Below are 27,204 nucleotides of genomic sequence, written 5' to 3' on the forward strand. Positions count from 1 at the left end.
TCAATAGAAAGTTTGGCTTCAAAGACAGAAATCACTGGTCTAAATGTTCTTCCCTTGCAACAGTATTAAACTGCAAGGAGATCTTTTCAGATAATCATTTTCATAGAATATACATTAGGTTTGAATAATATAATGGCTCACATCATTGCGATTTTCTTCCTGAAACCTCAGCTCAAACCGAGCCCAGACTGATGAAATGGGAGTCTCCAACTGAAGTTCAGGGTTCCAGCAAGTAATACAGGTGTGACCAAAACTCAACTTGCAGTGGGCAGCACAAAAATATCCATATTTCTGGTGTCACTAAAAGAGCTTACAAGGGCAATTGGTATTCACACTCGGGGTAATGGAATGGGAAGACTCTTGAAATTGAAACTGTGGCACATTTGTGAAGGGTATTGTGCTCTTCATTATAAAGGATTGACTATTTTTGACTTTGGGTGATAGAAAAACAGAAAAATACACAAATCTTCTCCATTTTCATCTTTAAATCTAATAAATACAGGATTGCACCAATGAGGTTTAAACAAACAAGCATCCGAATAGTCCAATATTCAGACTGAAGTTCCTTAAAACACTTTCAACTCTTGCAAAAAAGGAACTGCAGTAGATTATAATAAATAACTGCATGGATTATTCATCACTATTAGTAACAGTGGTTTTTCTCCCCCTCCTCTTGTTACTCATGTTGCGATGCAGCACCATGAGTGCTAGTAGCTGTGATTGTTCTTCGCCTGTGACTCTAAACAATTGGTGCTGGCAGACTATTCCGGGTTTGGGAGATGGGAGCATCACAGCCGAGTTTCATCTTGTCCCTACCTGATTTCCATAAGCATACTTTTCAGCATTAATCAGGGGTATTAATTAGATGCAAAAGCTGCCTTTCTCTCCCTGGCTAACCCTACCATTTCTATTAGTATGCTAGCTGAACTCAGCAAAGGCCTCAAATGAAACTTGGATCATTCTTATTCCGCATGGCCCAGTTCCACTCTAGGTGATACATTCATTTGCTGAGGTGGCAGAGCAGCTTAGTAGGAATGCTTATTTTTAATAATTGTTGGCATTTCAGTGCTTGAGCTTATAGAAGCCACGCAGTTCACCACAATATGTTAGTATAATTGTTCACCTGCCCAGCTGAACAACAACGCCCTTCAAGAACAGTACTTCAGTGACACATGCTATTGTTAAGATTATTTCAGCAAAAACAATGAGAATGCACAGGGGCTTGTTAACTTTTATTGACAGGTTTAGTAACCAGAATGCAAATGTTAAAGAAGAACTGAAATTGTTGCATTTTGTTGTAAAATGTTATTCAATGCTTAATGAGCTCAGCTTAATTTCTTTATATTAACCAGGTCCCTTGTCATTGGACCTTTTTTAATTACAATGTGAGCTTACTCAATGTGTTATATTTACAAATTACAAGTTATGAAATCTCAGTATTCTTAAAAAATGTGCTGCTTGATAATTTCAGCTAATTATTCGGAGATAAAATAGGCAGTGGTTTAGGCAATTTGTTCAATAGATCTTGCATGAATGTCTAAATCACCATGTGCATTACAACATTAAACTACTTCCTTCCTTTACTCAATTGACTCTTTCCAATCAACACATTTGAAGGTTGCTTTCGTACTGCCGGGAAGTGCCTTGCGCTCCTTCACTTGTCCTTGTACTTTGCAAACATGCAATGCAAGATTCGGATTGTGGCTTTGCTGTCCAGATTTACGATATCTGTGGAAAGACAGGGAAGTGAGAAAGTTTTCTTTTTAAATGTTTAATCAGAAGATAAACACAAAAGGAGGCCAGGGAGCCTACCTTAGCTTCACTGATTGCAAAGAAACTCCCACTGTTGTAGTGCACGCTTAAGTGGGTGCGGTTACGTTTTCTGCATACATTACTAGAGGTGGAATAATGCAATACATCATGTGATTCAGACTTAGTTTGCTGTGAGGGAACCAAGCAGGTCGGACGTATATATAAATTCTCCAACTTTGTAATACTGCTGCCAACTTCTCAACTCCTTAATAAATGAACCTACGTATCTGTGTATTAACCAATCCCTTATTTGTGGTTGATGTTTATTTGTTAGTAAGCACAAGGAGTAGAAAAATACAACACCCAACATCCCCAATCAAATCATCCAGCTGGCTCTACAATTTTCAGAACCCTTATAGGACCTGAATTTCTACTCCAAATCTCGATTATTTGTCGCATGAATGAAATTTTCCTGATATCTGATCTAAATTTGTTTTTTGTCCATACGTATTTTTGCCTCCTTTGTTCTCTTATGGCTTGAAACAATGCTCCAGAGTTATTTGCTAAATACCATACTTTTGTAAGATCTTGTGTCTGAAAAGACAAATGACAGCCTGCACTTTGTTGACCCAGGAGATGAAAAGGAAAATCTGCTCCATAATACAGGAAAATCCGAACTTCTGCAGATCTAATTCCACATTCATTGAGGGTCTAATCCAACAATGCCTTCATTCACGGAGTAAGTGCCTCAGATTCTTCAACTTGCCTCATAACTAAATCCTTGTTATGAACCCTCTCTTTTGTCTAAAAATCTTCATACCTAAAGCATGATGTAACCACAGGGTGTGGTTGAAATTAATTGTATAAATGTATTTAAGGGGAAACTAGACAAGCATATGAGGGAGATTGGAATAGATGATTACAATGGTAGACTTAGATCAGAAAATATGGGAAGTGAAGAATAAATACTGGCATAGCCTGATTGGCTCGAATGGCCTGTTTATTCTTTTTCAATTCTTTCGTGGGAGGTGGGCATTGCTGGCTGGGCCAGTATTTATTGCCTACCCCTAGTTGCCCTTGAGAAGGTGGTGGTGAGCTGCCTTCTTGAACCGCTGCAGTCCATCTGGTGTAAGTGCTGCTGTGGAGTTCCAGGATTTTGACACAGCGACAGTGAAGGGACAGTGATATAGTTCCAAGTCAGAATGGTGTGTTGCTTGGAGGGGAATTTGCAGATGGTGTTACCATATATCTGCTGCCCTTGATCTTCTAGGTCGATTGGAAGATGCTGTCAAAGGAGCCTTGGTGAGTTGCTGCAGTGCATCTTGTATGACGTACACAGTGCTGCCACTGTGTATCAATGGTGGCGGGAGTGAATGTTAAGTTGGTAGATGGGGTGCCAATTGCACGGGCTGCTTTGTCCTGGGTGGTATCAAGCTTTGAGTGGTGTTGGAGGATTAGTTCATCAAGGCAGATGGAGGGTATTCCATCACACTCCTGACTTGTGCCTTGGATAGGCTTTGGGGAGCCAGGAGGTGAGTTACTCACCATAGGGTTCCTAGCCTCTGACCTAAACTTGTAGCCACAGTATTTATATTGCTGATCCAGTTCAGTTTCTGGTCAATGGTAACCCTCAGGATGTTGATAGTGGGGGATTCAGCGATGGTAATGCCATTGAATGTCAAGGGGTGATGGTCGTTGCCTCACAGTTGTGTGGTGTGAATATTACTTGTCACTTATCAGCCTAAGCCTGCATGTTGTTGAAGTCTTGCAGCATATTGACACTGCTTCAATAGCTGAGGAGTTTCAAATGGTATTGAACATTGCACAAGCATCAGCGAACATCCTCGCTGCTGACCTTTTGATGGAGGGAAGGTCATTGATGAAGCAACTGAAGATGATTGGGCCTAGAATACGACCCTGAGGAACTCCTACAGTGATGTCCTGGGAATAAGGTGATTGACCCCCAACAACCACCTTTCTTTGTGCTGGTTATGGCTCCAACCAGTGGACAGTTTTCCTCCTGATTTCCACTGACTTCAATTTTGCTGGGGGTCCCTGATGCCACACCCCAGTCAAATGCTGCCTTAATGTCAAGGGCAGTCACTCTCACCTCTGTGCCATGTACGCTATGTAATCCTTCAAACCTGAATATTTTTGTCCAGTGGTTAAAACTGGACACTACTCCAGGTATAATCTGACCAGAGCGTTATCCCATTTCACTGTGACTTGTTGACTACTGATTTAGTAATGTAATATAGTGCTCTCTTTGTTTTTATTGCTGCTCTTCATTAGCTAGGCATTTTAAGGGAAAATATATCAACACATGCTACTCTTTTTGCAATCTTCCCTTTTCACTCAATTTTCTAATATAATTTCAATTCCACTTCTTGTGAAATTGCTTTTAACTTTAACTTATATAACCATTCCCATTTTTTCCCACAAGAAGTCTGTTTAATAGTGTTCAACTCTGCGTTAAACCTTATACAAAAGCAAAATACTTCAGATAATGGAGATCTGAAAAACAGAAAATACTACAAATGCTCAGCAGGTCTGGCAGGATCTGTGGAGACAGAAACAGAGTTGATGTTTCAGGTCTGCGACCTTCCATCAAAAAACTTTAAACCTTGTCTTATGACTGCTCTACACCTAACAGCACAGATCAGCGCACATGCCAAACGTGTATTCCTGTAATCCAGAGCAATGCAATTGTGAGGGGAAGCACCAAGCCATAGCACACACAAAAGAATGAAGAAAACACGAGTCACACATGGGTTCGCAAAGGCAATCATGTGGTCTTTGTTGTTTGGAAAAATTTTGCTTCTATCATGTATTAAATGATGGTGCTGTGTGTACTAGCTGCTCCGGGTTCATTTGTATTTCATGTGTGTGGTGTCCTGCTTTGGATTTGAATCGACTGACTGCTATCAAGGGAGTTTGTGTTCACATGGGCCCCTCTGAACAGCCTCATTTGGTGCCTAACCATTGGCACATGCACAGGCGGCTCTAGTGATGATGTGTGCACGATATCAAGAAGGGGAGAGTGAGGCAAAGATGTTATCGTATAGCGAATTCCACATTCCTAGTCAGTTGATGTCACCCTGCCATCCAAAGTCTGTCACACACTGGCTTCCACAGCCGGCTGGCAGGACTGCTCCTCCTTGACCTCAGGCTTGTCATCAGAGGATGTGGCTCATTCCATTAGATCATCATCTGCCAGGGCCTCCCCTCTTTAGAGCACCAGGTTGTGTAAGGTACAGCAGATCACGAAGATTACGTGGGTTTCTCACCGGGGTCATCTCTTCAATTACTGCATCACCAAGGCTCCTTCAAAAGCACCTTCCAAACCCATGACCACTACCATCTAGAAGGACAAGGGCAGCAGATAGATAGGAACACCACCACCTGGAAGTTCCCCTCCAAGCCACTCACCATCCTGACTTGGTAATATATCGCCGTTCCTTCACTGTCGCTGGGTCAAAATCCTGGAACTCACTTCCTAACAGCACTGTGGGTGTACCTACACCACATGGACTTCAGCGGTTCAAGGCAGCAGCTCACCACCACCTTCTCAAGAGCAATTAGGGATGGGTAATAAATGCTGGCCCAGCCAGCGAAGCCCACATCCCATGAATGAATAAAAAAAATGTATCCCCAGTCCCCAAAAAGCCAGCTATCCAAAGGTTCTGGTGGGCAGAGTATCTCTGGCACCTGGGAGTATCCAAGGATGTACGAGTCATAAAAACTCCCAGGATAGCAGGCACATGCCTGCATGATCCTCTGGCAATGGTCACAGACAGGCTGAACATTGAGTGAATGGAAACTTTCCTACTGACAAATGCCCTTGGCCATCCCGATGGAGCTTTGATGGCCATGTGTTTGCAATCGATGCCTTCCTTGTACTTTGGGGAATTCAGCTATACAAAGTCTCTGGCTCTATCAGCCTGACTAGCGTTTTGTGCTGAATGTAATGAATTCATTTGCATGCCTGAACATTGCACCCGTCACTACCTTGATGCAATAGTGTGTTGCTAGTTCCGAGATGCCGCAAATGTCTCCAGCTGATGCCTGGAATGACTCAGATACAAAAAATTCAAGGTGACTGTCAGCTTCAAAACGACAGGCATAGAGTGGCCACCATCACAATTGGAACTAATCTTCCCAAACAGCAGACCACAGGAGGATGTGACTGTCTCCCTGGAGAGATGCAGTCTTTGAAGGCACCAACATCTACAGGTGGGTCATCCTTTGCCAGGTACACAATGTGGGCAGAATAGTGTCTATTCCTACCTCTGCCTGCTTGATATTGCTGTCTCTGTTCTGCAGGCCTTTGCACCTTTGTGGTCTGCCTGGATCACAGGGTGTACCTGTCCCTGCACAGCTGCCCTCTCCTGTCTTCTTATCCTTTCCTCCTCACTGGATGAGGAGCCTCCTTCAGAGTGCAAAATCTCCATGGGCAACAGTGAGCTCCGGGTGCTATGCTGGAGTCAGACACCATTATAGCCTTGTCTGTAAGCCTCATTCCTTCTCAATTTCTCCTTTTGGCAGGCTCAAAAAAATGAATATATGAAGTGAAAAAACTGGCAAATGCTGCCACCTTCCCCAGCAGATCTGCTGCTAAATGCAGCCAAGGTCCCACTTGCAGCCCTTTTTATCTGCCCTTGCACCACCATCTCATACCTGATGTGACTCACTCCCAAAGTTTTTCCCATGTGCCTATTGATAAGTGGAGTGGGCCACATAAAATCAGAGTCAATTGTCTTGTTAACAAGCTGAAATGGTCTTTAATTGGTTTTTATTTTAAATGGCGGGCAGACAGGCTGTCAATGTTGGTGCCTGCCATTTGGGAACATAAAATCCAGCCCTGTGTTTGGATCTTTAAATCTAAGGTTACTGAGGACCAATACTTTCTATAGAAAACTTTTCTTTCAGCTGATCCATTTTCCTCAGGTAATCAAGAAGAATCCGATATAAACGTCTCATCAATAACAAAGTTTCCAATCTATGTTAATTAATATTCAAATGAGCAAATCTATATTCTACTTTGTCGTGATCCCATTAGCCCAGTTCAGGTGGATTCCAGTTTCTAGCCAGGCTAAAATTCATTGCCATGTAACACTGATGGAATCTAAAATGGCTGCCATGAGACCTCCACATATCTCATAGTCCAAGAAATAAAATATGCAACAAATATCACAGCAGCTTTTCTACTGCATCATACTATTAATATTCAACAATCAGGTTTTAAAAAGTGAAAAAGGCCTCCTTATTTTTCTACATGTTCACTAACCTTCAGGATTGACTGGATATTTCAACAGTCCTCTCTCTTTAAGAAGCTCCAGCACAAATGTGACATTGTGAAGCTGCAATCAAGAACAACAAATGTTATACTGTAATGTGGTTCTGAGTGCAGGGAAAGGAAGTTGTCAGGATTTCACTCAAGAAATAATAAAGTGAATTTAGGTTGAAAGTTTGGATTAAATCATGTGTTTTGCCCTAGAATTTTTGTAGAAACTAGACAGTTTCTTATCTTCCCCACTCCCCCCACTTCCTGAATTCAAGTAAACCCAACTAAGCTAAAGATCAGGGATTCTGAGACTCATTAAGATGAAGTGATGAGCTATGAAAGTTTTCATACGGGCATTTTAAAAGCTTCACATCACGTGAACCTCGAACATGAGCTGGAGAAGTCACATATTAAGTAAAATGAAGATCTAGGATATGGAAATTTATAGTTATGTATAAATCCTAAACTATACGGTTTACCCATGTAGTACCTCAGTAAACTATCACAACACAGCAGCAAGCTGTGCTACAATGTAATGGAAAGCAAGTTTGTACCAATGATTCAACACAAGATGGCTGTCTGTGGGAGGCTTTGGGCAAAATGGCAGAGCTTCTGCCCAATCAGGAGTGCGATTTAATTAAGTTGACTCCACATTGCACACAGTGATCAAGTACACCAGCTCCAAGTAAAACTCAACAATGGACTGAAAAACACCCATCAGAAGCCTGGCTCAGAAACCTACAAGAGGTTGTTTGTTTCCCTTTCAACTGGGGGCTCTAGAGAGCAAAAAGACTAAAATGGAAACAAGTACAAGAGGGGGATTTTAGAACTCACCTTTTCCTTCTGACATGAAGGGTTTAAAAAATATTCACTCAGATGAATGAAGTAGCCTTCTAGCTGCCCAATTAACAGAATCAGGATCACCCCATTGGAAAACTGGTAAATAAATACAGTAATGAACAGAAGATCAATTGGTCTATTTTCAGATGATGAACATTTAACTAATGTTTAGATGTAACAAAATCCTTTTCTTGAGTAGAAATAGGCATTCCACAAGCTTTTTCTAATACTGATTGAAGCATTGTATTAGTAACAATGTATAAGAGAGTTGGATAACAAATTAAACTAAATTCAAGACACTTACTTGCTGAAATCAATCACTCCATAAACTGGATGATCTTAGACAGACTTGTTACTTTCTGTATTTTAGTTTTTTAAACTTCAAAGTATTGTTGTGTGGAAGGTTAGGTTAGATGCACAGTGAGAAGACAATAGTAATGGTTATAGATCATGGAGGTGATCACTCAGTACTTTCCACACTTGCTCCAGATGCACTATTTCTAGCTTCATTGATATGTTCTTTCCAAACCTTCTCCTGGTCACTTTGGTGCTATTTCAAGATGGGTTATGATTCTAAAGGTGCTCGTAACCCTTGGGCATTCAGCCACCTGACCCTTCAACCAACCACCTGGCTGCTTATTGTGACTTAGCTGAGACAGTTATTTTTGGCAAGCCATTAAACTGAGAGAGCATGAGAGCTGAGCCTGCACCCAGCCTCACTTAACACCCACACACAAGAAATCACTGAACTGCAGAATCCTATTTACATATCCCCACCCTAACTCAGGTCACCAAGAACTATTGCAGCACCTCTACCACCGCACCAGTTTAATCAGTGCACTCAGCACTTTGTTGGACTGTGTGGTTCAATTCCTCATTGAGTAGAGCTTTTCCCCATGGAATTACCAGGCAACCAGCGTTTACCTAGGTGACTTCTATTCACATAAATAGAAGATAGTGTGAAGTATGATGATGATTTTCATAAGCTAGGCCTTCCACATATCTCAGTAATACTTCTCAAGTCTGAATGGAGGCCATTTCCTGTACTTTATGAACTTTTCCTGTACAGCTGTGGCTCAGTGGTAGCACTCTCACTTCTCAGTTTCACTCCTGAAATCGGAGCACATAATTCAGTGCAGTACTGAGGGAGTGTTACATTGTTGGTGCTGGTGTCTTTTGGATGAGAGGTTAACTGAGGTTTCATCTGCCTTCTCAAGTGGTCGTAAAAAAATCTCATTGCGTTATTTCAAGGAAGAGCAGAGGAGTTCTCCTCCATACCCTCGCCAATATTTGTCCTTCAGTCAAAGTCACTGAAGATTATTTGGCATTATCACATTGCTGTTTGAAGGAGCTTGCTGTTGGTAAATTGACTGTTGTGTTTCCTATGTTACCACATTGACCACACTTCAAAAAGTTCTTCATTGGCTGTAAAGCACTTTGGGATGTTCTGAAGTCACAAAAGATTGCAGTATAAATGCAAGACTTGCTTCTTATTTTGTTTTTAAATAAAGAACCTGAGAGATTTCTATTTTTATTGTCCTAATAAATCGGCTGGAATTCATTTCTGATGCCACTTTGTCAGAGAATGCCATGAGAAAGACGTTCCAAATCCGAATACTACTGTTCACAGTTAAGCCTTTGGGAAGGTCTGCAGATCTGTCTGGTCACTGTGATAGACTGCAGCTGGAGTGATTACTTGCTGGGCATATCTCAGCTTCTGAGCAAGCACATCCAGATGGGGCTCTGCCCAAAGGCTCCCTTCTGGGCCCTAAACCAGTACCGTACACGTGTACCACATTTGCAGCTGTGCATCTTCCTAGCCACCAGAGCACATTTCTGCCCAGCCGTTCTATGCGCAGAGGAGGACAGGAGCTCAAGGCAAGGTCAGGCTAATGGGTGGCGGGGTGGAGGGGTGTGTGCGGGGGGGTGGCAGAGGGTCTGGAATTCAGGGCAGGATAGGGATGAAAGAGAAAGATCTGAAACTAACATGGGTGGGGAGTAAAGGGAGAAGGCCTGGAACTTAATGGGAGGTGGAAGAGGGAGAAGAGAAGGCTTAGAAATCAGTAGGAATAGGGGAAAGAAGGCCCAGAACTTGGAGCAGGAGAAGAGAAAGTGTTTGGAACTCAGACAGGAGTCAAGGAAGGAGGAGGACAGGAAACCAGGAGGAGCGGGGGAGGAAGTAGGAAGAGTAAAGGGCGGCAATATAAACCAAATGGTACAATATTAAAAGGGGCGTAGAAATAAGGAGACCTGCAGGTTAGTGTAAATAAGTCTGTGAAGGAGGCAGGACAAGCAGAGAAGGCTGTTAAAAGGCTTACAGGACCATAAAAACATAAGGAATGGAGGAGTAGACCATACAGTCCCTTGAGCCTGCTCCGTCATTGAGCCTGTTTCACCATTCAATATGATCATGGCTGATCTTCTGTCTTAACTCCTCCTTCCTCCTCCCCATATCCTCAAATCCTTGGCTTCACTAATAGAAGCATACAGTACAAAAACAAGGAAGTTATGCTAAACCTTTATAAACACTAGTTATTTCAGCTGGAGTACTGTGGCCAATTTTGGGCACCACGCTTTAGGAAGGATGTCAAGGCCTTAGACAGGGCACAAAGGCAATTTACTAGACTGGTATCAGTGCTAAAGACCTTATTCACATGGAGAGACTAGAGAAACTGGGGTTATTCTTCTTAAAAGTAGTATATTCTGCATTCCTTTCATGATGTATTACATTACTGGGGTATTTGCCAGATTCAACTATTCCAATGCTCGCCTGGTCAGCCTCCCACCCTCAATGAACTTGAATTCATCTAAAACTCTACATGTACTCTAACTCACAAAAAGTCCCATTCACCCATCACCTGTGTTCACTGACATACACTGGCTCCCATCCACCAATACCTTGATTTTAAAGTTCTCCTCCTTATATTAAAGACTCTCCATCCCTCACCCGTTCCTATCTAAGCTCAGCAGTGTGAACACTGTACAATCTCTTAACTCAGTACTGTGATGCTGTGCCTGCCAGTCTTGACATGTGATTAATGTTCCCGTGACTGATGCTGCCTGCTAAGTTCATTTTTGTTGTTTATGCTCAGCCTGTCAAGTGGAGATACATTATAAATAGACTATGTTGTGGGTGAGCCGTAATGACAAACATCTGAAATGTTTACAACTTGATAAATTAATGTTAATGAGTTTCTTTTGAAGATCAATTGACTCTTCCTTAAGGAACAATTCTGATAACACAAAATTACATCTGCAGAAATGAAATTATTATTTTCCTCACAAAGGTTACTCTATGACTGTTAAAATCTGTTAGGGGAATCATAGTGAACTTGACTTGCCTACTATTCTGTCGCTAAACAGACATTCTATTGACAGCACAAGTCTTTACTAGGCATGCTCAATATATGTCAGCTTGATTTTCCACTTCATGGGATTAAAATCTATGTGTACACTGCTCTCTGAAAGTCCCCTTCCTAATGGCAGCCATCGTTTACATCAAATGTATTATAATCTGTAGCAAAAGCCTTAGGTTCTCCACAGATTTGACTACAAATGTGTGTAAAATCCATACCAGGGTATCTAAAAGAAATATACAAACCTGTGTGCTGAGGTCTTTCACAACCACACCTAAACCTCCCAGATGTTTGTTAGTGAAATGAAGCATTGCCTAAAAGAAGAAAGAAATAACAATTTAACTCTGAGCCAACATCAAGTTATAGAGTCACAGCGACATAAAGTCAATATTACGGAGCAAACCATTCAGCCCATCGAGTCCATGCCAGCTCTTTGTAGAGCAATACAATCAGTCCCATTCCCCCGCTCTATCCATATTTCTGTGCAAGTTTATTTCCCTCAAGTGTCTACCCAATTCCCTTTCGAAATCATTGAACTTCTCTCCATTTGTACCACCTCATACAAGTTTCAAGTCATTACCATTCGCTGCTTAAAACAGTTCTTCCTCACATTCCCCACTCCCCCCCCCCCCCCCCGTATTTCTTGCACAAAATCTTAAATCTGTGCCCCCTCATCCTATACAAAGACCAAAGAAAAGTACAGCACAGGTTCAGGCCCTTCAGCCCTCCAAGCCTGCGCCGATCATATTGCCTGTCAAACTATAACATTTTGCACTTCTGGGGTCTGTATCCCTCTATTCCCATCCTATTCATGTATTTGTCAAGCTGCCTCTTAAACACCACTATCGTACCTGCTTCCACCACCTCCTCTGGCAGCAAATTCCAGACACTCACTGCCCTCTGCGTAAAAAACTTGCCCCGCACATCTCCTCTAAAGTTTTCTCCTCTCACCTTAAATCTATGTCCCCTAGTAATTGACTCTTCCACCCTGGGAAAAAGCTTCTGACTATCTACTCTGTCCATGTCACTCATAATTTTGTAAACTTCTGTCAGGTCGCCCCTCAATCTCCGTCGATCTAGTGAGAACTATCTGAGTTTCTCCAACCTCTCCTCATAGCTAATAACCTCCAGACCAGACAGCATCCTGGTAAACCTCATCTGCACCCTCTCCAACGCCTCCATATCCTTCTGGTAATGTGGCGACCAGAATTGCACGCAATATTCCAAGTGTGGCCTAACCAAGGTTCTATACAGCTGCAGCATGACTTCCCAGCTTTTATATTCAATACCCCTGCCGATGAAGGCAAGCATGCCATATGCCTTCCTGACTACCTTATCCACCTGTGTTGCCACTTTCAGTGACCTGTGGACCTGTACACCCAGATCCCTCTGCCCGTCGATGCACTTAAGGGTTCTGCCATTTACTGTATAATTCCTACCTGTATTAGACCTTCCAAAGTGCATTACCTCTCATTTGTCCGGACTAAACTCCATCTGCCATTTCTCCGCCCAACCGATCTATATCCTGTTGTATCCTTTGACAATCCTCTTCACTATCTGCAACTCCTCCAACTTAGTGTCAATCTGCAAACTTACTAATTAGCCCAGTTACATTTTCCTCCAAATCATTTACATATACTACAAACAGCAAAGGCCCCAGCACTGATCCCTGCGGAATACCACTAGTCACAGCTCTCCATTCAGAAAAGCACCCTTCCACTGCTACCCTCTGTCTTTTATGACCAAGCCAATTCTGTATCCATCTTGCCAGCTCACCCCTGATCCTGTGCGACTTTATCTTCTGTACCAGTCTGCCATGAGGGACCTTGTCAAAGGCCTTACTGAAATCCATGTAGATAACATCCACTGCCCTTCCATCGTCGATCATCTTTGTCACTTCCTCAAAAAACTCGATCAAGTTAGTGAGACACGACCTCCCCTTCACAAAACCATGCTGCCTCTCACTAATACGTCCATTTGCTTCCAAATGGTAGTAAATCCTGTCACGAAGAATCTTCTCCAATAATTTCCCTACCACTGATGTAAGGCTCACCGGCCTGTAATTTCCTGGATTATCCCTGCTACCCTTTTTAATCAATGGAACAACATTGGCCATTCTCCAGTCCTCTGGGACCTCACCCATAGCCAGTGAGGATACAAAGATTTCTGTCAAGGCCCCAGCAATCTCCTCCCTTGCCTCCCTTAGTACTCTGGGATAGATCCCATCCGGCCCTGGGGACTTATCCACCTTAATATTCTTCAAGATGCCTAACACCTCCTCTTTTTTGATCTCAACATGATCCAGGCTATCTACACACTCTTCCCTAGACAAATCGACTGCTAAGTCCTTCTCTTTGGTGAATACTGATGAGAAGTACTCATTTAGTATCTCTCCCATACCATGAACTAATGGGGACAGCTTTTTTTCTAAAAAAAAGTCTTCCTTATTTTTATGTTTTTGGTTATCAGGTTCATTTTGTCCGGCAAATGTGAGCTGCACCCTTGGTGTTAACATATTGGTTGGCGTTTGAAACAATACAGGCAGAGAGACCGACTAACTGAATAAACATTAGTGGTTTATTGGAAATAAGAACAGAGCATTAACACCATGTGTGCTTCTTCATTCACCACCAGCTCTAGACTTACAGTTACCAAAGAAGCCCGCACTGTGTAGCGATTGGTCAATACAGTCACATGGTCAACTAACATGAACTATATTCTCTTAAAGGTACATAGCACTCCACTTTCCCACAACCCCCTCCCCCTCTTTACTTGAAAGTACAATTGACAAGCATCACAACATCACAATTATTTACATGAATAACTATTTACGAGTCAAGTCGCTCAGGATGCTTCCTCGGATGTGTTGAGCAGCGTAGCTTAACAGCCTCGGCTGGTTTTCCGAGACCCCCTTCTCAGGGGCCAACTTTCCACTAGGCTCTTCGGTGGAAGTGGGCAAGTTTGTGTCTTCAACCCTCTGGCATTGAAGACAACTTTTGACTAGGGTTTCAATGTCCGTGTCCATCCCTAGCCACCACAAGTAGCTGCGCATGAGCATCTTCATCCTACTAATGCCAGGGTGAGCGCTACGTAATTTGGCCAGTAATGGCCTTTGCCCTCTCGGGGGAATGATAACCCTTGCTCCCCAGAGCAATATGCTGTCCTGGCAGGTGAGCTTATATCTGTGATTGGAATAGGGCTTCATGTCACCAGACTTTCGCTCACCTGACCATCCATTCAAGACCTGCTCCCCGATCTGAGATAAAAGTGGATCTCGGATTTGTTTGGTCTGGACAGGGGAGGAATCCAAACAATTTAGAACTAAGACAAGTTCCTGGGGAATTGGAACCTCACGTTGTTATCTGGAAGGGGGAGGCGGCTCAGCGTGTCAGCATGTGTGATCTATCTTCCCGATCAGTGAATAAAAGTGTATTCGTAAGCAGCCAATATCAGTGCCCACCTCTGGATATAAGCAGATGCGATGGAGGTATCGCCTTATCCTCTTCAAATAATCCCAGCAGAGGCTTGTGGTCAGATCTAATGTGAAAATGGCGACCGTGAAGGTATTGATGGGATTTCTGAACACTAAACACAACAGACGAACCCTCCTTCTCAATTTGAGAATATTGTTGCTCTGCAGCAATGAGTGTGCGAGATGTATAACCAGTGGGTTGTTCAGAGCCATCCAATGTGAAAGTACAGCCCCTACTCCATAAGGGGATGCATCACAAGTTAAAATCAATCCTTTCTTTGGGTCAAAGTGGACCAGTAGGGCCGATGACCTTAACAACTGCTTTACCTTCAGAAACGCCTCCTGGTGCAGAGCTTACCAAATCCATTTATGGTTTTTCTTAAGCAACGTGTATAACAGAGTCAGCACAGTTGATAGATTTGGGAGAAATCACCCATAGTAGTTTATCATATCTAAGACGGCCTTTAGTTCTGTAGTGTTTCTCGGTACAGGTGCCTTGCGAATAGCCTTGACCTTTTCTTCCACAGGATGCAGGCCCTGCATTTTTTGTCTTGGAAAAGACATTTTTCTCACTTCAAGCACACCCCCGCTTGTGAGAAGCGTTTCAGCACCTCCTCGAATTAGCTAAGTGTTCTTCGCCAGTTCTTCCAGTGACTAAGACATCATCCAGATAAACAATGACATGGGGCAGTCCCTGAAGCAGATTGTTCATGGTACGCTGGGAAATAACACATGCCGATGAGATCCCAAAGGGTAGTTGAGTATATTGATACAGCCTTCGATGTGTATTGATGGTCACGAATTCCCTAGAGCCTTCTTCCATCTCTCCCTGCTGGTAGGCCTGGCTCATGTCGAGTTTTGAATATGTGCTGCCCCCTGCCAATTTTGAACATAATTCATCAATCTTCGGTATCGTGGGTCTATCAAGTTTGGCCACTCTGCTTATAGTTAACTTATAGTCACTGCAAAAGGGAACACTTTGGTCTGGATTCAGTACGGGTACTATGGGTGCTGCCCACTAAGAAAATTGCACCGGTTGTAAGATGCCCAACTTTTCCAGCCTGTTTAGCTCGTTCTCAACCTTTTCCCAAAGAGCATAAGGGACTGGCCTGGCTCTGATACATATGGGGGTTAGAGTCTAAGTGGATTTTGGCTTGTAGCCCACCAATCCTTCCTAGCTCATCACTGAAAATGGAAGCGTACTTTTGTAACAATTCCTGTAAGTTTCTCGTTCTGATTTGAAAAACCTCAGCCCATTGCAATTTAATATTTTTGAGGCAGTTGTGGCCAATTAAGCTTGGGCCCGCCCCAGCTACTACTTTAAGTGGTAAATTCACAGACTGATGCCCATACTGCACCAGGACTTGACATATCCCTTTCACTCTTATTTCTTCACCCATATATGTTTTTAATTTTGTGTCCAATTGTTCCAAACTTAGAGGATGGGCTCCTTTATCCAAGCGTCTGAATGTATGTTCTCCTATGACAGACATTGATGCCCCAGCATCAACATCCATCGTTGGAGAGAGAAACAGGGTTAACGTTTCGAGTCCATCTGACCCTTCTTCATAGCAGATGCTCCAAAGATGCTGCTAGACCTGCTGGGTTTTTCCAGCATTTTCTGTTTTTGTTGTAGATTTCCAGCATCTGCAGCATTTTGCTTTTAATGACCTCTGTCTTGATGGGTTGTTCATTGACTCTAATGACTACCTGGATTGGCTCAGTTCTACCTACTTTCAGGTTGTATAATGAATAGATATCAGATTCTGCTTCCTCTGGTTCTTCAGTGAGACAGATATTGCAATTCCTACCTTTATTTTTAAAATGCTCTCAGTCTATCTTGACAGTGCAATATTATGTGACCATTGCAGTGGCGGAAAAAGCATTTGATATTTCTGAACTGTCGATAGCCTGTAGACTGCCTGGATACATTTCTCTCATTAATGTTGTGGGTTTTCACTGTAGTACTGTTGTTCTTCAATGGTCTGTACATAGTGGGTGTTCCCTGCCTTTCTGCGGAGTCCAACGTTTTCGTGCTTTCTGTTACCGGCCCTTCCTGCCCTACAAGATGGACTTTGTATATCTTTTATTGCCTCTGAGTCTCTAACAGCGCTATCCATGACTGTTGCTAATTCTAATGCCTTACTGAAGTCTAGATTAGTTTCAGATAGCAATCGCTTTTGAATAGCATCGTCCCCGATTCAGCGTATCAGTCAGTCTCTCAACATGTCACTAATTGAAGTTCCGAACTCACAACATTCTGTTAATTCCTTTAAAGCAGCTACATAGCCAGCAATTCTCTCTCCTGGAAGCATATTCCTTGGATTGAGTTTAAAACGCTGCATAGTGACTGAGGGCTTTGGCTTCAGGTGGTTTTTGACAATATTTCCTAACTCGTCGAAAGTCTCCGTATCGGGGTGTTAGGTGACGTGAGGCTGCAGATCAGTCCATATGTTTTGCTCCCGCACCTCGGATTCTCCAAACCTAACCTTGTAGCTAAAATCACCACTCCTGAATGATTCTGGAAAATCTGCTCTGCACCCTTAAGGACCTTCACATCTTTCCTAAAGTGTGGTGACCAGAACTGGACGCAGCTGTGGCCTAACCAAAGCTTTATAAACGTTTAGCATAATTTCCCTGCATTTGTACACAATACCTGTATTTATGAAGCCTTAAATCTGCTGATTAGACTCTCGATATAGCCCACCATCTTCAATGATGTATGCTCATGAACCCCCAGGTCCTTTCATCCCTGTACATTCTTTAAAATTGTGCCATTAAATCTATATTGCATCCCCCAACCCTTCTGCCAAAATGTATCACCTCACATTTCTCTATAATAAATTCTACCTATCACCTGTCTGCCTATTCTGTTAGCTTATATCCTGTTTCAGCCAATTGGTATTATCCTCAATGTTTGCCAGCCCTCCAAGTTTGATATCATTGGCAAACTTTGAAATTTTCTTCTGTATTCTAATATCCAAGTCATTTATATATATACATCCTATCGAAAAGATAAGCAGGTTGGCAGAGGGGGTGGGGTTGCTTTGTTAGTAAGAAATGAAATTAAATCGATAGCAAAAAATGATGTAGGATCCGATGATGTAGAATCTGTGTGGGTAGAGTTGAGGAACCGCAAAGGTAAAAAAAACCATAATGGGAGTTATGTACAGGCCTCTGAACAGTAGTCAGGATGTGGGGCACAAGATACACCAGGAGATAGAAAAGGTGTGTAAGAAAGGCAAGGTTACAGTGATCATGGGGGATTTCAATATGCAGGTAGACTGGGAAAATCAGGTTGGTAGTGGATCCCAAGAAAAGGAATTTGTGGAATGTCTACGAGATGGCTTTTTGGAGCAGCTTGTGGTGGAGCCCACTAGGGAACAGGCAATTCTAGATTTAGTGATGTGTAATGAGACAGATTTGATAAGGGAGCTTAAGGTGAAGGAACCCTTAGGAGGAAGTGACCATAATATGATAGAATTTACCCTGCAATTTGAGAGGAAAAAGCTGAAATCAGATGTAACGGTATTACAGTTGAATAAAGGCAACTACAGAGGCATGAGGGAGGAGCTGTCCAGAATTGACTGGGAGATGAGCCTAGCAGGAAAGACAGTGGAACAGCAATGGCAGGAGTTTCTGGGAGTAATTTGGGAGACACAGCAAAAATTCATCCCTAGGAAGAAGAAGCATACTAAAGGGAGGACGAGGCAACCATGGCTGACAAGGGAAGTCAGGGACAGCATAAAAGCTAAAGAGAAAGCGTACAATGCGGCGAAGAGCAGTGGGAAACCAGGGGATTGGGAAGCCTACAAAGACCAACAGAGGGTAACTAAAAAAGATATAAGGAGGGAGAAGATTAAGTATGAGGGTAAACTAGCCAGTAATATAAAAGAAGATTGCAAGAGTTTTTTTAGCTATATAAAGGGTGAGAGAGAGGCAAAAGTGGACATTGGGCCGCTGGAAAATGATGCTGGAGAAGTAGTAGTGGGGAACAAAGAAATGGCGGAGGAACTGAATAGGTACTTTGCGCCAGTCTTCACAATGGACTGCCCAAAGTTCAAGAGAGTCGGGGGGCAGAGGTGAGTATGGTGGCCATTACCAAGGAGAAGGTGCTAGGAAAACTGAAAGGTCTGAAGGTGGATAAATCACCTGGACCAGATGGATTACACCCCAAAGTTCTGAAGGAGATAGCTGAAGAGATAGTGGAGGCGTTAGTGGTAATCTTTCAGGAATCAGTGGAGTCAGGGAGGGTCCCAGAGGACTGGAAAATCGCTAATGTAACCCCCCTGTTTAAGAAGGGAGTGAGGCAAAAGACGGGAAATTACAGGCCGATTAGCCTGACCTCGGTCGTTGGTAAGATTTTAGAGTCCATTATTAAGGATGAGATTTCAGAATACTTGGAAGTTCATGGTAAAATCGGGCAAAGTCAGCATGGTTTCATCGAGGGGAGGTCATGCCTGACAAATCTGTTAGAATTCTTTGAGGGGGTAATGAGTAGGTTAGACAAAGGAGAGCCAATGGATGTTATCTACTTGGACTTCCAGAAGGCCTTTGACAAGGTGCCGCACAGGAGACTGTTCAGTAAGATAAGAGCCCATGGTGTTAGAGGCAAGGTACTAGCATGGATAGAAGATTGGCTGTCTAGCAGGAGGCAGAGAGTGGGGATAAGGGGGTCCTTCTCAGGATGGCGGCCGGTGACTAGTGGAGTTCCGCAGAGGTCAGTGTTGGGACCACAACTTTTCACTTTATACATTAATGATCTAGATGAAGGAACTGCGGGCATCCTGGCTAAGTTTGCGGATGATACAAAGATAGGTGGAGGGACAGGAAGCATTGAGGAGGCAGGGAGGCTGCAGAAGGATTTGGACAGGTTGGGAGAATGGGCAAAGAAGTGGCAGATGGAATACAACGTGGGGAAGTGTGAGGTCATGCACTTTGGTAGGAAGAATAGAGGCATAGACTATTTTCTAAATGGGGAGAGAATTCAGAAGTCTGGAGTGCAAAGGGACTTGGGAGTCCTAGTCCAGGATTCTCTTAAGGTTAACTTGCAGGTTGAGTCGGTAGTTAGGAAGGCAAATGCAATGTTGGCATTTATTTCGAGAGGACTAGAATATAAAAGCAGGGATGTGCTGCTGAGGCTTTATAAGGCTCTGGTCAGACCACATTTAGAATATTGTGAGCAATTTTGGGCCCCGTATCTCAGGAAGGATGTGCTGGCCCTGGAGAGGGTCCAGAGGAGGTTCACGAGAATGATCCCAGGACTGAAAGGCTTAACATATGAGAAACGTTTGAGGACTCTTGGTCTATACTCGATGGAGTTGAGAAGGATGAGGAGGGATCTGATTGAAACTTACAGAATACTGAGAGGCCTGGATAGAGTGGACGTGGGGAAGATGTTTCCATTAGTAGGAGAGACTAGGACCCGAGGGCACAGCCTCAGAGTAAAGGGAAGACCTTTTAGAACAGAGTTGAGGAGAAACTTCTTTAGCCAGAGAGTGGTGAATCTACGGAATTCATTGCCACAGAAGGCTGTGGAGGCCAGGTCATTGAGTGTATTTAAGACCGAGATAGATAGGTTCTTGATTGGTAAGGGGATCAAAGGTTACGGGGAGAAGGCGGGAGAATGGGGTTGAGAAACATATCGGCCATGATTGAATGGCGGAGCAGACTTGATGGGCCAAATGGCCTAATTTCTGCTCCTATGTCTTATGGTCTTATGGTCTAAAAAAGCAGTGGTCTTAGCACTGAGCCTTGGGGAACACCACTGTCTACCATCCTCCAATCTGAAAGCTTTCCCTCATGCCTCGTTTGCTTCTTTTGCCAATTATTTTAAATCTGTGTCGAGTTCTCAACCTTTTCATAATTGGGAATACTTTCTCCCTCCTGTCCAGATCCCTTATGATTTTGAATACCTCTATCAAATCTCCTCTCTGCCTTATTTTCGCCAGGAAAACAGTCCTAACTTCTCCAATCTATCTTCATGACTGTAATTCCTCATCCCCGGAACAATCCTTGTGAATCTTTTCAGTACTCTCTACAATGCTTTCACATCCTTCCTAAAGCATGGATGTAATTCTCCAGCTAAGCCCAAATGAGTGTCTTATACATGTTCAACATAACCTCCTTGCTCTTGTAGTCTATGACCCTAATAATAAAGCCTAGGATACTGTATGCTCTATTAACCATGCTCTTAACCTGTCCTGCCCCCTTCAATAACATGCACATATACACCCAGGTCCCTCTGCTCCTGCACCCTCTTCAGAGTTGCAACCTTTACTGTATATTGTTTCCCTATGTTCTTCCTACCAAAATGAATCTCTAGAGTAATGGAGCACACTGTATCCCTGAAGGTCACCCAGTCTTCCTCAAAGCAGTGAGCACCCATTTTCACTGAGCATAAGCAGCTCTCGAGTTTCTCTGAGAATGATTTCTTCATGACTGCCTGTTTGAGCTTTGAGACATTGAGACATCTCTGGATGTTTAAGTCCTGGGAGTGCCTAGTGGGATAGATCTTTATGTTTAGCTCTGAAATGATAAGACAGTGGTCAGTCTAGCAGTCAGCACTGCACATTGCTTTCATTGCACACACATCCTGCCTGTCCCTCTGCCTGGTGATGACATAGTTAATTAGATGCCAATGCATAGAATAGGAAGTGCATCCAAGAGGTCTTGTTGTGACTAGGGAGGCAGAAATCTGTATTGGTGACTAAGAGCTCATGCTCAGCACATATCTTCAGCAAGGGCTCACCACTGTTGTTACAGCTACTAACTCTGTTTTTTCCAATGACACCTTCCCGCACCTGGTGACTTTGGCGCAGTAGCAATCAAGGAGTGAAGGTCATCATCAAATTTATCCTCGACTTCATCAAAGTTGGCCATGGTAGAGGCGTACTCACTGATGAGAGTTGCTTGCTATTGCCATGCAGGAAGGGTGATGTTCAAGCACCATCATACAATCATTAACACCCTTGGGAAGGCAAGTCAACTTGCTGACAAAACAGGTCATGATAAACCCAATGCCAGCTTTGTGTCTTTCTTCTTTTCCACGGCCACTCCAAAAGAATGTATAACCTGCACCAATTTCTTTTGAGCTGATCCTCCTTAGGTAGGTGAGTCTCACTGAAGGTAGCGATCTAGATGTTGTACCTAGCCAGCTCTCTACCAACAAGAACAGTTCTTCTCTCAGCTCTGTTGGCTGTGGCCTTGCCCATGAGGGTGTGCACGCTCCATGTGCCAATAATGACCGGTATCACATTTGCTTTCTTTTCTGAGATTGAATTGTGACTGTATTGATGTCAGCTGCAGCTTGCTGGCCAGGGTAGGTGAAACAGACAATGGTTGGAGCACCTTTTCTGGCCTCTCCCTCATACTCGGGAGGTGAGCAGTGTAGTCCTGAAAAGGGTGGCTCAGATACTAAAGGGGCTGCTGGGTTCCACTTCTGCTTCCTTCCAGTGAAAAATGACCCTATGGCCTGAGTCGCCTGTATGCAGGGTCACGGCTACAGCTCCCGGTGAATCCACACCTTCTGCTACGTCACTAGCCCATCGCTATAGGACCTGTGATAGATGATGGATGCCAGATGATAGAAAAATGATGAACATGACTTGTGTGTGAATAGGATTATAGTGTGGGAAAGCTGTGCACTGTTAGTCTCTCTCTCTCAATCTAACCTGTATTGATCCAATGACAAGATGAGTCTAGACAACTGGAGACAGATCCAGATGCAGTGGGCGACCAGGATGCCTTCTGTGTCTTGTTGAGCCCTACGTGTTCCACAGCACGGTGCTGACATGCCTTCAAGACCATTGGACCTTAGATTTCTCTCACCTGCCCAGTCCGCCAAAATCAGTGTTCACATGCCAGGGTAGACAAATCCCTAAGTCACTGAGAATAGGACACCCAACAGCTACCCTCACCTGGTTTGGCCTGCCCATCGGAGTAGTTACCAGTGTATGGCCGCTGTCATATTTTAGCAATTACTTGGAGCCACAGATGGGAGCTGGGTGAAGGTGAGGACCAATAAAGGATGAGCTATTTCAATGAGTGCGGTGAGCCCGCCTGTGAGAAGCACAACCCATCTTTTATACCCCATTCACCCTTACTCGAGGCTGAGGGTGATGATTAAATAACATGTCAATATTCACTACCTAAATCCACACAAAGAAGAACTTAGGTGAGTTATTAAAGGGCTGCTGTTATCTATGGAGCTAGAACTCAACAACAACTTGCATTGATATGGTACCTTTAACTTTAGTAAGTCTTGAGGAGGAGAAGGGGGCATTTGGAAAATATAATAACAAGCAATGTAAGAAATATAACTCAACTGGAAATATAATACCTGTTGCACTATTTTCACTTTGTCAGGGCCAAGTTTAAATAGATCATTAATGCCATCAGCTTCTAAAAATATAGAAAGAGTACATATCAGGATAATATTAATTCTAGCATGGAGATCTTACCATGAGATAAAACTTGAGATTTTAATTTGAAATCACTTAGACTCAATTTCCCATAAAACTTATTCAAAGATGCTGGAGGCCCAGCCACCAATCTTATTTCTTTATACTAGGAACCCCTGACCTTGAAAGAAGTCATTTAAGTCAATCTGAAAATTTGAAAATGACATTGGAAAAGGAGTCAGAAAGTGAGTAATGGCACACAACTAGCTGTTTAAATGTGCTCCAATGTGATGCTTTGTCTGCCTATAGTTGTGCAATCCAGCACATAAAATGGCTAAAATAATTCAGAAAATACCCAGTATTTCACTTAAGTTTGTTACAGGGTGTGCGCTAACTAAGGGAAGACTTATTTGATGCCGTTGATGACTGCAGGTATAGTCAGCCTGCAAGGACATGAGGAGTTTTTCATCAAAAAGATGATAAAAATATATAAAATATATAAAAAGAGATTAAGTCTAATGTTCAATGATTATAAATACTATGGGCAGAATTTTGATGGGGGGGATTCCCTGAGCCGAGAGTGCGATCTTTCGCGCATGCACATGAAAGAGCGCACTCATCTCCCTGAGGCTAAGTACTGTCTCAGGGAGATCGGCTCCATAATAAAAAATCTGAAAAATACAGAAAAAAAAATTCCCTGACATATCCCCTCGTGCAACACTGTCACATGAGTTGGGACATGTCCATAACTTTTAAATACACATTAATTACATATTTAAAAACCTACTCGAAACCTCATCCCGCCAGTGGATGAGGTTTTATGCTTTTTCTAGTGTCCACCAGGGCTCCCGGCCTGCCCACCAACCTTAAGGTTGGACGGGCAAGTCCATTAATTAGTTTAATGACTCTGTCAATGGCTTCAATTGGCCATTGACAGGTCAGCGGGCGCACAACTGATTCTGCTAAGTCCCCACCTACCTGAAAATTTAAATGGGTCGCGGTGACGTCAGGAGTTCCGCCCGACATCATCCCGCGTCATTTTACTCGTCGGCGAGCGGCCCCGCCCCCCCCTCACCGACCGGGAAATCCTGGCCTATGAATCTATTCTAACAGCCAAATACATATCTAAACTGTCCACTGTAAAATGTTGACTGGTAAAATATGTGCTTGAAGCAGCAAATCACCACTGTATCATGGAAATACACGATTTTTAAAATCTGCAATACGAAAATTGAAATAAAAATTGAATTTTGCAGCATGCGCTTTGAACAGTACCTTGTGATCACTGTATGCAGTGGACCTTTTTTGTTATAAGTATAGCATGAAGAACTTGCCTCAATTTATCTCCTTTTCAGTAAATGGTACGAAAGGCGAGGCCAAGGAAACACAGTATTGCATTACTGACATCATTCTACATATATGTTTCATACATATATCACCAGTATCACAATACATGGCCATCCTGGGATGCACTAAGACCCAGGAGAATGTGTGGTTTTTGTGGATCAAAATTCAGCAGAAGCTTTTTATTTTTAGAAACATCCCCTTATCGTTTTCAGATTGCTGGGTGTTTGTTTGTGGAAATTGTTAAAAACTGATTTTAAAGGTCTCTAGTATACATTGGGCAGAATTTTCACCTTGGCCAGCAGGCGCGTGCCTGACCTGCTCAAGCGTAAAATGACTGGCGTTGACATCGGGCGAGCATCCTGACGTCAACGCGCAATGTTGTGCGATATTTCAGTCAGCGGGCCTGCACCAGAGGGGCAGTGCGCCCACCGACAATTAAAAGGCCTATTAAGGCCATTAACAAGGCCATTGAAACAAATTCTTCTCTGCATTTTTTTGAAAGCCTCATCCACGGGTGTGATGAGGTTTCCAGCATCAAATAAAAATAAAATAAAGTTTTTTAAATTTCATTTCTAACATGTCCCCACTCATGTGACATATTTTATAGCATTTTTAAAATCTTTATTTTTAATTTTCAAGCGTGCACTTGTGCGCCTGCACAAAGTTCGCACGCCCTCCTCCCCCGCCTGCACGGGCAGCGCTGAGCGCTGCCACTCATGTTTCATGCTGGGTGGGCCTTAATTGGCCCGCCAGTGTGAAATTGCGGTCCGGCCCCGATTGCAGACGGCAGTCAGCTTCCCAACCATCCCCGCCCGCCTACACCGAGCCTGCTCGACAAGGGCAAAATTCTGCCCATTATAAAAAACAGCCAAATTAGAAGGGTCAATGAATACTTAAAAGGCAGAGGTAGATAGATTCTTGATTAACAAAGGAGTCAATGGTTATCGGGAGCTGGGCAGAATGTGGAGTTGAGACCACAATCAGATCAGGAATGATCTTATTGAATGGCAGAGCAGGCTTGAGGGGCTGAATGGCCTGCTCCTGTTCCTAATTTATATGACAACGGGGATTTTAAGGACTCCCTTACATAATTGTCCAAGCTTTTTGATTTAATCATCCAGTCCAGAGACTTTATAAGGATAACTGATATAGAGAACCAAAGGATGCAGCTTCTCAACGCCGCAGACACTAAGCTAGAGATGAGCTGTCAGTCTGTTCTGGAGCTCTGTGCAATTTGTTTTTTGTAGATTGAAGCCCTCAATTAGATTTCAGCCATGTATTATGTTAATGTGAATAGTTATCCGAGGAAATATCTTACCTGGTATTTGCTTTTGTTCTGTGTCATCACTATTCCAAAAGAAAAATGAAATAACTTATTTAAAAATTAGCAAACCTATTTCAATTTATTCATAGTTCATGAGTAAAACACATTTATTTACAATTTAAGTGCAAACCAACCAGCCTGGAGGATGCTTGGTCAGAATGCATCATGACCAGGTACAATAACACCACCATCCCTGAACACAGTGCAGTAAACAAAACAACAGGCAAGTCCAGAACCTTCTATCAGAAGCTAATGTTTGGAAATGATACATTTAAAAGTACAGTATCACTTTTGCTGTTGAAGAGGGTGCAGGAGTTTAAAAAGCTGTTCTTTATCAAGGACTTTAGGTGCAACAAGTTTCAAATCAAGCTAAGCCCCATCTGCTCACACTCAGCATCAGCCCCAAGTTCAGAAGTCCATCGTGTCCTGGAATACTTTATCATTTCCCACAGCAAGATAACTTATCAGCTCTCTGAGCGACATTGCCAATATAGGACCAAACTGAGCACGAATTTTTTTTTGCTGTGGATATATTTGTACAAGGAGATGGGCTGAGACTGACCAAACTCATGGCATATCTGTTGGTCTGGAGCATTACTACCACCAAATTTATTAGATTTTTAGTCCATCAGTTTAATCCAGATTTGAAACCAGGTTATTGATTAAAAAACAATTTTTAAAACTGTTCTAGCCCACTGTAATAAATTAACAAACTCAGATGGAAACCATAATAATTCACATTCACCTGTGATGTTTATGAATTGTGATTTACTTACACTCTTGAAAAAACTAATTTGAACTGAAAGACATGAGAAAATAAGTCTGCGAACCAATACAAAGATAGAAAAGCAGGACAGACAGCATCCATCAAGAGAGAAAAACAGTATTAATGTTTCAGTGTATGGCTTTTCATCAGAACTGAGCACCAACATGCCTCTCTTTGATCATTCACACAGTCTCTCATACTCCTATTTAAACTAATATTTGAAATTTCCAAGGTCAGCTCAAGAGTTTGAATGATACTTTGTAAAATTGAACAGATTATGCACCCTACCTTTCCTCTGTGATATATTCCAAGTGTTTCACCGTCTTTATTCCTGTTTTGTCAATCTAGCAAAATAAGATTTTTCATCAATTTTAAATTTGTGGATATATTTATATATATCCCAAGAGCTTTCCCTCCACAGAAAATGGAACATGAAGCTATGAGTAAATAGATAACTGCTTTTCTACAGAGTTCTTTGAAATATTAATTTTTCAAACGCTCTTTGTCTGTAGGGCTGTAGTGAATGGGACAGGCAAATTGTCGAAATGTAGAGCTGGAAGATCTTTTTCAGTATCTATTCCACAGCATCTGAATCAATGTTATGGAAATTAATTTTTAGTGTTAGTGTTTCTCCTACAAACATTGGCATACTGTTCTTTCA

The 27,204-nt window shown here is 42.7% G+C and overlaps 1 protein-coding gene across 3 annotated transcripts in view; it reads right to left on the bottom strand.

Annotated features, from left to right (window-relative positions):
• Window positions 1–1,213: 1,213 nt before the first annotated feature.
• The window catches only part of parvg (parvin, gamma), a 57,244-nt gene continuing 31,253 nt past the window's right edge, over window positions 1,214–27,204 (bottom strand). For 2 of the 3 annotated variants that reach the window (XM_078568346.1, XM_078568345.1), the window contains 7 exons: window positions 26,832–26,887; window positions 25,772–25,800; window positions 23,046–23,107; window positions 11,478–11,546; window positions 7,871–7,972; window positions 7,040–7,112; window positions 1,214–1,728 (listed from right to left, as the gene is read on the bottom strand). In XM_078568346.1, coding sequence (XP_078424472.1) covers window positions 1,655–1,728; window positions 7,040–7,112; window positions 7,871–7,972; window positions 11,478–11,546; window positions 23,046–23,107; window positions 25,772–25,800; window positions 26,832–26,887 — 465 coding nt within the window. In that variant the 3' untranslated portion in view covers window positions 1,214–1,654. The remainder of the gene's footprint in view (window positions 1,729–7,039; window positions 7,113–7,870; window positions 7,973–11,477; window positions 11,547–23,045; window positions 23,108–25,771; window positions 25,801–26,831; window positions 26,888–27,204) is intronic. The other variant, XM_078568347.1, reaches the window with a different exon arrangement.

This window comes from Cetorhinus maximus, chromosome 22, assembly GCF_964194155.1.
Source record: "Cetorhinus maximus chromosome 22, sCetMax3.hap1.1, whole genome shotgun sequence".
In the NCBI taxonomy this organism is placed as follows: domain Eukaryota; kingdom Metazoa; phylum Chordata; class Chondrichthyes; order Lamniformes; family Cetorhinidae; genus Cetorhinus; species Cetorhinus maximus.